The sequence below is a fragment of the Lygodium microphyllum genome, chromosome 30 (assembly GCF_053477565.2).
Source record: "Lygodium microphyllum isolate KBCC chromosome 30, Lygodium_microphyllum_v1.1.10, whole genome shotgun sequence".
NCBI classification, from domain to species: Eukaryota; Viridiplantae; Streptophyta; class Polypodiopsida; order Schizaeales; family Lygodiaceae; genus Lygodium; species Lygodium microphyllum.
The window spans coordinates 102297370-102310999 of NC_141164.1; the positions used below are offsets into that span (position 1 = coordinate 102297370).

Here is a 13630-nt window from a genome sequence, read left to right on the forward strand (position 1 = left end):
TGAGAAGAGAGTGTAGGGGAATCGAACCCCTTTATACTTAAAGTAACTACACCAAGCTCTCTTTGGAAGAAGGGGAGTTGAATCTCTCTACTAAAACCATGGGAGAGTGTCAACTCCCCCCTCCCACACTATGATTAATTCAATAACCTTACTATGTGAGGGTTTAGGGTTTTAACCTTACTTGTCAAGGTCTCTTGTATGCCATGGAGAAACCAATCTATGGAGAGATGTGATCAAATGTATCCCCCCTCTTTTTTCCCTCTATCCCCTCCTTAAATTTAAGTTCAATATAGAAAAATGTGAGGGGTCTACCTCTAATGTATACGCTTAAGTGTCCCCTTTCAAAAACCCCCCTCCCTTACACTCATGTGATACCATACAACATCTATAATGAACCCACCGAGACCTGATTGTACCCTAAGAAGCCGTTCAGAAAACTGTAGGCCTCCTTGCTTGCTACTCTCTCAGCATGTGTTTAGTGTATGTGGCAATGGATAATTGACCCTCATCATTTACCTTCTTGTAGTTGATGCACACTAAATTTTCCATTCTTCTTCAGTAGGATCACTATGGTCGAGACCCAGTCCGCATGTCTCAATTTTGTAAATTAATCCTACCCTTAATAGCTTATCAATATCTTCCTTAACAGTGTGAGCATGCTTGGGATTCATAGGGTATGGTCGCTGCTTGACGGATATTATGTCGGGGGTCATGGGGATATTATGAGTTACGACACTCGGATCTACTCCTTTCAGCTCATTGAGGGACCAAGCAAAGATGTCCATATGCTCTCACAAGAGAGCAATGAGACTTGCTTCCTCTTCCTTGGTCAAGTCATTGGCAATAAAGATAGGTCGTGCTATCTCCCCTTCCTTGACCAGATCAACCTCCTTAACCTTGGTTGGTCCTTCTATTGGTTTGCTTTCTTGTCCTTGTCGTTTGACTCCTTGGAGGATCACTACCCTATTGCCTTCTTAAACTTAATAAATTGCTTTGGTGGCAGGTCTTGTGGTTTCCTTTGCTCCTCAGCCTGTGTAGCTCTAGGATGCTTGTGTTGCTCTTCCTTCAACCTTCGGCGCTTCAAGTGGTCTGGCAGGTCCCCTTTGGTGTGTCTAGTGTTAGGTGGTTGTGGCACCTCAGGGTCACTATTTGAACTTACCTCTGACTCAAAATCAAATTCTCTATCTTCGCTAGAAGAGGGTGTCTCACCTGGTGGTCGTAGTTTGGATGGTGACTCTTTCCTAAGCACTAGCGAAGTTCTTGGATGGGCAATGCCTGCTTATTCGTAGTCAATTGCCCTTACATGCTCCATCAAAGCTTTATCACAATCCATGTGCATGACTCCTCTCTCAATTATAAAAGTATTCTTCCTATGTAGGTTGGAGCTAGCTTGAATTTGCTCTATCACCCTTCAGCATGGTGGAGACGGTGTCTTGGTCGACTGGTGTAGTCTTCCATATATCCATCTCTAGTTTTATTGCCTCCATTGCATTGCCTAAGAAGATTGCACTGTTGCCCCAATATTCTCTTTTATGACCTATGCATTGTGCATCCAGGGTTGGCCTAACAGGATGTTATAGTCCACTCCCTTCATGAGTATAAAGTCAACAAAGAATTGGATTCTTGCAATCTTTAAGGGCCAATTCTTTAACACTCCAAATGGCTACACTTTCATTCCATTGGCCAGGGTGACATTGAACCTAGCATTCTCAATAGGTGGGTTACCCCAGACTTGGAGTATTGCATGGCTTAGCACACTAACTCCTACTCTCATATCCACAATTCACTTTCTTTTGGTGTCTGCTAGAGCTAGGACTGGTAAGGTTGCATGCATTTTGATGCCCTCCCAAAAAGTATTAACGTGCAAGGACTTTGGCACTAAGTGCAATGTTAGGCTAGGTATCTGAGTTACTGTGTCATGATCATGTAGATCAGCTCCCCCTTACTCCATTGGTCCTTCAACCCACTACTTCAGTTCGTGCCATAGCCTTGGATGCTATCTAAGCAGATCGCCTAGGCTTAGAGTTATCGAGGTGGTCACTAGTGTGGTGAGGAGATCGTTAGCTGCTTGCCTCTCTCCTAGCAGTGTTTTTCTTGGCCAATGGCCTTGACTGGTTTGCTGGCCCATAGCATGTAGGCTCATAGCATGTAGGCTCTATTTAAGTGGCACTACTTGCGGTACTGGTGTGTCTCTTGACTTTGGACCTCGGGGGGGTCACTCATGAATATATGTATATATAACGTGAGTTCAAAATAAGGGATTTTTAAAACACCATTTTTATACATTTTTTACATATAGAAGGGTGTCATATAAAGGGGTTACTTACACATTGAATAGAAAAGGGTTGTGTTTTATTCAAGAAAAATTCATAGATTAGGATATTTATAAATAGGCCATGAACGCAGCATGGCCTTTATTTGGTGCTTCGGGTTGGGGTATTCCCCAACCTTTGCACTCCTCCTCTCGGCCATCTTTGGAGTGGACGTTTCTACCTCTGCATCTATCACCTTTTTTTCACCAGGCAACGTCGTGGCACTCTCCATTTTTAATATGACCTTTGCAACAAATTTCTTTCTCCTTTGCACGACTTTTCTTTCCAATTGAGGTTGCATCTAAGTCCAGATAGTGATATGCTAGCCTATTTTGTTTATGCGTGTGTCATGACATGCAACGAGATGGGTGTATCCTCTCCGTTAAATGTATCAACTCTAAACAGCCCCAAATGTACAGATGGCTCATTTTCCACACTAGGGGGTGGCTTTCATCTAGGGAATTTGGAAAACAAGTAAGTGATTCCACACTCTAGGCATCTAAGATCGGTCTTTTCCCGATTAGCCTGCTCTCGTTTGGGGCAATGTGAGGAGATATGTCTTGGGTATCCACAAGTCCAACATGAGATTGGTTTCTCAGTCTTGCCCTCAAAAGCCTCTACCTCTACCTCTGCCTAATGCCATCAGTGGTATAGGTTGGTAATCCATAAGGATTGCATTGCCCTCTTTGTCATACGATACATAGGGGTGCATGTAAGGCTCTTTATCGTTCGGCTCCTCCGCACAGTGGATTGGAGCGTTGCTCAGTGGATGGGTTATGTAGGGTCCAGGTGGTCTAGGTATGCCTATGGGGTTTATCTCCATCCTAAGAATGGCTGATTGGGCATCATTAGGTGCCAGAAGAGCCAATGGGACTCCCCTTTTATAGAAGTTATGCGGCCTATTCGCTAGGTAAGGTTGTTCCTATGGTTGTGAGTACGAGAGTCTCCTCGGTAGTCAGCAATGAATGACATCCTGATTGAACCTACCACAATCGGCACACAATCGGGACCTCGCATTCTGACACTCGGCTAGCAGGTGATTTCTGCCACAATACATACATTGGATGTGAGGACGTATTGGTCGTCTTATCATTTCTTGTAATTTGACTAGCTTCGTCTTCATCTCCGCTAGCTCCTGATTTGCATCCGTGCCCTTTCGTTTATCCTAAGTGCTTGGGCTTGATCTTTCACTTGACGTTGAAACTCTCTCAGAGTTTCTAGCATTTGTCTCCTCGCAAGTCAAGCTCTTGGAGCTTCTCTATTTAAGCTAATCGTCCACTCTGATTGCCTCGTCAAAGACCCTAGCCAGCGCATCTCGTTGCAAGCTTGAATTGCCTACCAAGGTCTTATAGGGTTCCTCACTTCGTATTCCATTGATGAAGACTGTGGAGACTCCTCTTTCAGTAGGTCGCTCACCAGTTGGGATCGTCTTGAAAAGACTCCACACATGGGTGATGTAGTCTTTGATGTCCTCCTTGTGTTTCTGCTTGACATTCATTAGCCACGCCAGAAGGTTATCGGAGTACTCAAGCTCAGAGAATCTCTTAATGAAGAGACTCTTGAGGTTGTTGAAGTCAGTCCACTCACAGCATCCACACCCATGTACCAGGTCCTACCCTTAACTCCTAAGCATAGAGCGAAAGCTTGTGAGTGCAAAGTAAGATTTGTGAGGCCGTTTGTCTCGCAGACTTGCTCGAACTGATCTACGAAGCTATATGTATCATCGTTTGGCTAGTACTTGTCTAGCTACTTAGCCACAACAGGGATTCTCGATTGGCTCTTAGCGCCCTGGTTAACCCCTAATCATGCAAGCAATGAGGTTGCCATTGCAGTAGTGCTCTACTCACCCGACACATTGTCTAGTAGTCACTTCATAAGAAGCTCACTCAATGTGAGATCGCCTTCCAGCGCTCTTTTCCTTTCTGCATCAGGTCTGGTCCTATTTCTACTTGCTAGGGATAGCATTCTCGCTTAATCTCATGCATTTTTATTTCTGTTGCAAGCTTCTAGCTTGTTGTTCGTGATTGTATGACACTATGCCTTACAAAGCTTCCCACGCTAGTTTCCTCTCCTCTTTGAGGTCTGCTATGATATCCTTGGATGGCCTACCGTGGTGGTCCATCTCGGTTCACAATTCGTACTTTCTCATCATCTATTGGATTTCATCTAGAAAATCCCTCAAATTGAGCTCATCATTACGTCTACAGTTCGTGCTAGTCTCTGCCATATCTGCGGTCTCTTGTTCCACCAGGGTGTCAATGAGGTTGATTAAATCGGGTAGATTCACACCTACAAGGATGTCAGGGCTCCGATTCGTCTAGCTCTTGTGTCACATCTTCCTCTTAGACATATCACTGGGGGTTCTCAATCACCCGTCCAAGTTCCAAGGTCTTCTCCTACTAGTAGGTTCGTTCAGTTTCCTAAGTCTGAGTGAGTTCCTTGTTATTTACAGACAATCCTCAATTTAAGTTCACTTAGTGTGTGTGGTGCTCTTTTCTGTCACTCTATGAAATCAGGCTTTTGGCTTTTCAATGCACTTCAAGTGATAAAATCAATGTGGGGTGCAAATGCAGAATAGAAAATACAGCTCATGCTATTCCCCTTCTCGTTCCCAGCCTAATGTGGCTCTAAGAAAATTCTTTGGCTACTCCTAAGAATTGTCTAGGGTCATTACTGCTCCTCTATGCTCTATCCGGGTGGAATTGGGGTCTATGAGTTGGTTTTGGCTCTAAGTGGGGTTGGACTCTTGACTAGCTACTAGAGGTTGCCTCTAGGCCGTAGGTCACAATTTCCTGTCATCTCGGCTTCTATAAGCCCCATCGTTTATCTTTGGGGTTTCTGGAGTTTGGTTCAATTGGTTCTGGAGGGTTCAGATTGAGGAATACAACATAATGTATTTGTTGATTCTCAAGTTTTTGCATGAGTATGGCATTAAAAATTGCAATCATCTTGCAAGCATCATATTAAAACTTGCATGGTGATTTGGTGGTTCAGAATATGATAACCCGTCCAATAACTTATTGGCCTTAGGTTTATACTTGGATTTATTTGGTGGTTCATGGACATCTTGAGGCATTAAATTTATTGAGCATTGCACTGGCTAAAAGCTATGATAGATGCTTTTAATAGAATCCTATCTATTTTACATTTGGGCTGTGGCTAAAAGCTATGATTGGCAATTTTATTAGAATCTTCTCTAGTGATTTAATTGGGATAAGCTTTGCACAATTTAGTGGGTCCACCTTTGGCATGATGTTGCGATCCATCTTTGCATGGATTTGTTGAAAAAAGACTTAAATAATAAAGCTTCTATCTATGAAGAATGATATACCATATGGTGATACAAGCCTCTTCAGCTAATGCCTACATAATGAATGATTCAAAAGTGGAATTGAAGCACATGTATAGTTGTTGTTTAGGATACACAAAATCCTTGTATAGTAAATCATCTTATGGACCCCTTTATATATATCTATTGGTTAACCCAAATCCATGTTGTATGTTTTTCCAATCCAATCCATGCTAATTAGTCCCACAAATAATGTTAATCATTGCATTGGTGAGTGTCGTGTGTAGATATGTTAATCATTGTGTAGTTGTTAAGCATTATTAGTAGGACCCATGACCCACATATTTGAATTCGATCCATTATGTCATGATAGAAAGAATCTTTGAATATATGTGCAAGCATACTCTTGATATAATGATGTATATCCCATATAAGCACAGTTAGGTAGATACTTACACATATAACTACTTCATAGTAGTAATTTGTTACCTTGACACATAAAAGCATTACACATACACACACACACATCCCCCCCCCCCCCCCCCCCAAACACACACACACACAAGCATACACACACGGCTAGTATGTACCTAGACATGCATCTAATAATAAGAGGTTGGGTATGAATGTTGTATTTCTCTTTAATTGATTAACTAGATTTGTGAGTTTCTTTACTATTATGAGAAAATTTGTTAAGACTTCCTAGATGTCTTGGTATATGAGGATCTACTTTGGATTCTCGTGGGGAGTTATAGTTGGATATTACAAACATAATGGCACTCGAGGTATTGGTAGTGTCACAAATGTTTTGACTTACAATTATCCCAAAGGAAGTTAATAGTTAAGAGACATTGACTGCTTGCATACACTAGACTACTATTTTTTTTGGGTTTACTAGAAAGATACTATAGTAGGGGGATCTCAAATGTTCTTTTATACCATAATTCTTAGCATAATTTGCAAGCATGCATATATTCATTATTTTCATTTTATGATCAACTACTACAAAATAAATTAGTTACCTAGAAATTTACTTGAATTCATCAAAATATAATTACAATATTAGTCAACTAGTTGGGATTAGGGTTGTTTATTCTAGTGTCTTTGTAGGTGTGACTAGGATAACAATCGGGTCATGCATTGACATCGGTAATACGCATTACATGGTAAGGTTCTTATCTTCTTCTTTTGTATGGATACATGTAACACCTGGATTCTTCACCCACATAGGCTTGAAAAGAGCTACTCCTAGGGACTACCTTCAAGGGGTTACAATAATTTGGTATACTTAGAGTTGTTTCAATGGCAACTTATCCTATAGGAGCTGTGTGAGATTACAATTTCCAAGTACTTTTTAGATTCGTTTTTTAGCTTTATCCTTTTTATCTATTTCTAATTTATCATTTGATGTGTTTGATTTAGTTTCTTAATTATATATTCAAAACCTTATGTATTTTTATTTTGAAAATTTAAGAACATATTTTATTGTACTCAAATTGATCACTACTTAATAGTATAATTTGTCTAATTTGTGTGGTATTTTTCTTATAATGATGTAGATATATTCTTTAGTTTATTTCTAATGTATTGAATTACTTATTTAAGGTAATCTATTAACCTTTTAATTATCTATATGATTCAAGTTTTTGTTGAAGGAAAATGTTACTCAAAAAAAAAAAACACACACACACACACACACATATATATATATATACATATATACACATACATACATACATATACATACATACATACATACATACATACATACATACATACATATATATGTGTATGTATGTATGTATATATATATATGTATATATGTATATGTATATATATGTATATATGTATATGTATATATGTATGTATGTATATGTATATATGTATATACATACATATATATATATATATGTATATATATATATGTATGTATGTATGTGTATATATGTATGTATATATATATGTATATATGTATGTGTGTGTGTGTGTGTGTGTGTGTGTGTATCTCCATGCTAGTTAGCATGTGAGTGAGGTGGGAGGCGCGAAAAGCAAATCATGACTGTAGGTTGGGGGCACAAGCAAGCTGAGACTGCACCTAACCACAAGCAGGATCGGGGCACAAGAAAACAAAAAAAAAAACCACACACACACACACACTCTCTCTCTCTCTCTCTCTCTCTCTCTCTCTCTCTCTTAAAGAAACCATGCTAGTGAGCAAGCTAGCCTCGTGAGAGCCTTGGGCAGCTGGATTGTGATGGTAGATTAGGGGCATAGGTGACGAGTGGTAGGTGGAAGGAGTAGTTGATGGTATATAGTCGGGGCAGCCAATGGTATGGAGTTAAGTTACATACCGCAAGATGTTGGGAGGCATGCGATACCTTTTTTACAAGGTTATTGCTTATTCTCTCTTTCTCTCTACATGTGTCTTGATTTGGCAAGGTATTGGAGAAGGGGTCCTTTAAGAGGTTGATAACATTGCCTCCTTTGTATTGTCTTAGAGGCTATTTATTGTCATCATGATTGTTATGATGATCATGGAGGTTCTCTTTCCACCCTATATGGTGGTCAAAATGATGATTCACCCTTTTCATAAAAGGGTAGTCTGGATTATTGAAGTTGTAACATGGTAGTCATAGCGGAACCTATGGGGCTAGAGGGATTCTTCTAGAAAGATGAAGATACAAGCTAAAAAGCTCATTTATGCATTGTGTATTTATGTTTTGTAATATTGTGTTCAAATAATATATAATATGGTGTCTATATAAGGTTTATTGTAGTAAATTGATAGAAATGGTTGTCTATCTAAGCCATATTCGTAAAAGGATGTGTATGTTACCCAAAATGATTACCTAATATGTGCTTGGATAAGTGTGTGTAATGTACATGAAGTAGTTGCATATCTTCATAATTTGATTTTTCTAAATGAAAATTTTTAAGGCTAATTACTCGAAAAATTTTAGGCTAAGTCTCAGGCTAGCGCAAAAAGCATCTTTGATGTGGAGTTGGGCGTCTCGGATGTGCCGAATGGATTCTCCCTCAGGCGGACAAACTTAAATAGCATATCTCATGTTGGGCCACATCAGAATTCACATCAGAACGTGCAGGCAAGTCGTCAGGACTTATCTGAAACCTGCCTTGTACACCGACGTGAAGCGCAAGAACTTGACAGGCGGCTCACGTTAAATATCGGCCTGCCTGGTGATGTGGCCGATATTTAACGTGAGCCTTGACAGGCGACGGACTTTTGATGTGAAACACCAAGGACTTGACGGGCCATCAGACTGGCTTCGAGGGACTTGTGATGTGAGACGCCTCGTGTAAGGGCCATCGGACAAAGATAACAGCTTGAAATCTATCGTCACCACACACAGAGAGAGAGAGAGAGAGAGAGAGAGAGAGAGAGAGATGGCTTTCTTGCAGCTTGAAACATCTAGGCATGTCTGCATACTACTGTGGGTAGCTGCAAGTTCCTTGATGATCACACCTAGATGTGGTGTTGCATGCCGGCCAGCAGACCAACCGGTCGTGAGGCAGGTGCAAGGACCTTACTGGTTGGAGGCAGAGGGGCTGGAGAGGTCGGACTTGACGGAGGGGCTGACCGAATACGGGCTGCCGTTGGAGCTCACCATGCAGCTGATCATGGCGCGCCCTCCCACCAAGAAGAACATTCTTAATTTTAGCGCCAGCGATGACGATCCCATGATTCCTTCCCAGCTATGCAAGCCCATCAGCAGCAATCATCCTGTGAGTACTAATGCTGATTTTTCGAGTAGTGATGATGAGGAATATGACGATGGCATGATTATCCGTCCTTATAACGATGATGGCATGATTATCCCTCCTCACGAGGATGGCTTGAGTCATGATGATGGCAAGATGATCCCTCCTAATTCCTGTCCAACCCGGAATATAATTCCCCCTCTCCAGCCCCTCGTGAACGCCCAGGTGGACATTTGGCAGTGCAGCGTCAATGGCGTCTATAGCGGCAGCGCTCTCGACTCCACTCATGGCGTCAGCTGGCTCCGCGGATACCAAATGACTGACACACACGGCCGCGTCACTTTCCACACCATCTACCCAGGTATGTTCCTGCTCAAAGAAGTGCTGATATAAGCGTCGAAGTGAACATCACCTTCCACACCACATGACCTTAAAATACCCAATTAGCATTTGCCCAATTCCATGCATGGCGCACATTCAGTCGGTCGGTCTTTATTTATCTGCTTATAATTCAGGCTGTGAGTTAATGAGCTAACTTGCCTAAGGATCTCGTTGCCTAGTGCAAAGATAAATTCCAACATATTCAAAGAAGTTCGTGTTGTGATGAATATGGTCCCGCTTTTATATTAATCTTCTGCCAAATATAAATTCTAACATATTCAAACAAGTTCATCTTGTGATGAATATGGTCCTACTAATTTTATATTTATCCAATTATTTTTAAAGTTTGAGAAAGAGTAAATTACAATCAACTTTTGGATTTCAAAGTACACTAATAATTCTATGTATTTCATTCGTACTTACATTATCAGAAACTTTAACAAAATCATAAGACACACATGTGCTTTGTACTAATATACACCCAATTAGTATACAATTTCATTACTTCTCAATACAATGATGGGTTTTACCTTGTAAAGGAATAGTGTCTCTCATTTATATTTAGGTTGATATAACTATAAAACAAAGAGGTGCTTCCTGCTAATGTTATATACCCAATTATTGTGTAATTTCGTCACCCATTAATACAATGACAAGTTTGACCATTGTAATTTCATTACAAGTGTGTTATTATATATATATATTCATATTGTTTAGTTACATAGAAAAGAATATTTGAAATATCGTTATTGTACAAGGGTATTCTGATGTTGAGAACCTTGGAGTCTAGATGTACTCATATATAGTGGCAAGAAAAATGGAGTTATAATAGTATTTGACACTTGGATGGACAAAATGCTTAGAGTGCTTCTACATGAGATGCAACAAGTTTATCTTTTTTCGTGAATGACACAAATTTATTCGTACATAAATTTAGAGGTTGAGTCAAGGTGCCAAATACTAGTACAACATACTTCCTATATTTAGAGTTTGTATTGGATTAGAGACCACCAATAATTGAACCAAGTAGTCCTTAACACATTATCATGATAAAGGAACCTAAAGTGTTGTCTGAAACATTATAAAATGAGTCAAGACAATTGCATAAATCAGCATCTCGATCTTATAATCAATGATCTCTATGACATACTTTAGTCCACATTGTTATAAAATGAGTCAAAATGCTTACGTAAATCCACATCTCAATCTTACAATCAAGAATCTCTTAAATACTTTTCATCCACATGTACACCCCTTGAAAATCTCCATGTGTGTGCACCTTGAATATCTAAGTTGCTTGTGTGGAATATTTTCTATACATAAAAAACTTATGAAACCTTGCTTGTAATTAGTCCCATAATCTATTTGGTATGGATGTTCCTTTCACAATTTCTAAAATAGATCTTAAACTCAAGACTTGCATACCTTAAATCTAAGTAGCCTTAGATTTCTTAAGGTGATATAATTTTATAACAAATTATATTGCGATATACCAAACAAATGAGTTAAATTGATCTTCCTCCATTCACTTTGTGTGCCATCTTTGGGCGGGCCACATGTAAGGCCAAAAAACCTTTGCGTAGCACACTTCATTTAGAAATGTATGTTTCTGGATTTTCAAAGCTTGATTGGCATTTCCTTCTCTAAAGAGCAAGACCAAAAACTACTGCATCAGTTTTTGTTGACAACTGGACACCTCACGAGACTTCCAACTTGCTTCAAGGAACTTGAGATCTAGTTTCCTTTGAGTGGTTGGCTTCTGTTGACTCCGTTGACCTTTGACTTTGACCGGAATCTTTTGACCAGGATGGTATGCGTACCGGGCGGTGCATATCCATGTGCGGGTGCGCCTGTTCCAGATTATGAGTGTTCCGGCAGCTGCAGCAGGATCAGCGGGTAAGGAGGCAGAGGGTGGTGGTGATGGCCAGAAGATCCGTCGAGTCGTGGTTTATGACGACACGACGCAGCTCTACTTCGACGACGCGCTGAGCGACGACATCTACGCGCACGTCCACCCTTACAACTCCAGAGGCCTGGAGCGTCCTGTGAGGAATACAGACGACAGGCTCTTCAACCCCTCCAACCTCATCCGCAACATCACCGGCCACCACAGTCCAAAGTATACCAGTAATGGCGCTCCAGAAGCCCCGCCAGGATACAAGGCTTATGTCGTCCTCCGTTTCCCCTTCCAGCAGCCTCTCGTGCCCCCACCTCCATATGCATAACAGCTATGAATGATACATACACATTGAACGTCCACATTACAACCGTTGCTGCCTTCCCCTACATATATACCCACTGGCATTCTTAATTAGCCAGCCCTAGTAGCAGGAACTTGGAAGATATATATTCGCATGATGTAATATAGTCAATTTCCATGCTATCCACACAGGGAATTGAGAAGTGTATGTGTTGAATTAGAGCTGATTCAGAAGGTATGAATTGGAACAGTAGAGGTTCTTTTCCGAGTTGTATGTGTTGAATCAGAGGCTAGAGCTGATTCAGAGGCTATGAATTGGAAGAATATAATCTGCAGAGTGTGTAGAGGTAAGTCTCCTTCTCCTCTTCTCGACATTCTGAACAATCAGTTGGATCTTGTTTCCTGGCGCTTGAGTCACAGTGCACACCTTGGCGTATGGTATATGAATTCACAGTTTTGCGAACTAATTCCTTGATCCTTATAAGAAGCCCCACAAGTGATCCAAACCAGTTAAGCTCCAAATACATCTCTTTACTGCAAATGCAGCTCAGCCCAATTTTAGAAACCAACATGAGCTCCAAATTTCCAAAAATAACTTGTCTATACGTAAATTTATTTGGACAATAAATATATACTCCAAAAACAATAAGTGCTCCGAAAAATTTCTCGGGGCAATAAATATACGCTCCAAATGCAATAAGTGCTTCAAAAAGTTCAATATAAGAGCCTGGTCATGCCTAGGTCACTTGATCTAGGCGCAGTTGGAACTTGGCACAGTCAAGTTCGAGATTGCTGCGCCGCATAACGTGGGTTTGATTCCTTGGAATCTGCGACTTGGCGCCAGCCCACCAAGTATGGTGCTACTTCTATTTGCTTAGGCCACTTAACTGCCCCATGGTGGCCATTAACTCGAGTACTTAAATGGAAGGCCTCGGCTCGTCTTTGAAGTTTGAACCCATTCCTACTCACTGACTTTGCAAGTACAAGAGTTCCTTTGTTTCTCTTCAAGCTCTCTCTCTCTCTCTCTCTCTCTCTCTCACCAGTGGAAGGGACTATTCCATGCCCTGCCTGCACTGCCCACATGGCCTGTCCAAGCACCTAGTTCAAGGGTCCCAGGCATGCCTATGCGTGCACTCGACAAGTATTGCAATAGCAGAAAAACAAGCGTTTGGATAGTGATTGCATTGGGTTGGCCTCCATGCCTTCAAATAGAGTGCAGAGTAGCCCCTCCATGAGGCGCCTAGTGACCTTGCACACAAATCCTTGGCCTGTAGAATGATGTGTTCTACCACACAAGTAATGGCCACAGCAATTTCTGTGTAGCAAGCAAGCACCTTTCCCGATCCTATGTAGGAAATATTGTTATGAGTACAGTAAGATCATGTCAAATGGTTAACACATCCTCCTATAGATGTTCGAAATTGCTAGCATGCATAATACTTCCCCCTACAAAAGCTCCATATTTTGCTGACAATATAATTAAACGCCCTCTTCCTTTTGTTGCATCATGATCCCGCCCAACCCCTACATCACATATGGAACCTTTGGTTCACAATAGCTGCTCCAGGCTGCTTCAGATCGTACCAATATCATGCAAACCATCCCATCTAGCAATACCTATAATCAATCACCTTGTCCATAGTGCACATGTTGACTATCAGTGCTGTGGTTGGTGATCCGTGAAACAGAAATGGATCAAGTTGTGCATCTCAACCTTGTGCAAAGAGT

The 13630-nt window shown here is 40.9% G+C and overlaps 1 protein-coding gene across 1 annotated transcript; it reads left to right on the top strand.

The window, feature by feature from the left end:
- The first annotated feature begins 8890 nt into the window (after positions 1-8890).
- LOC148010197 (uncharacterized) lies at positions 8891-12487 on the top strand. Its single transcript, XM_087673276.1, has 2 exons — positions 8891-9682; positions 11509-12487. The coding sequence occupies exons 1-2, from the start codon at positions 9007-9009 to the stop codon at positions 11925-11927; spliced, it is 1095 nt and encodes a 364-aa protein (XP_087529402.1). The 5' UTR covers positions 8891-9006; the 3' UTR covers positions 11928-12487.
- Positions 12488-13630: the final 1143 nt, after the last annotated feature.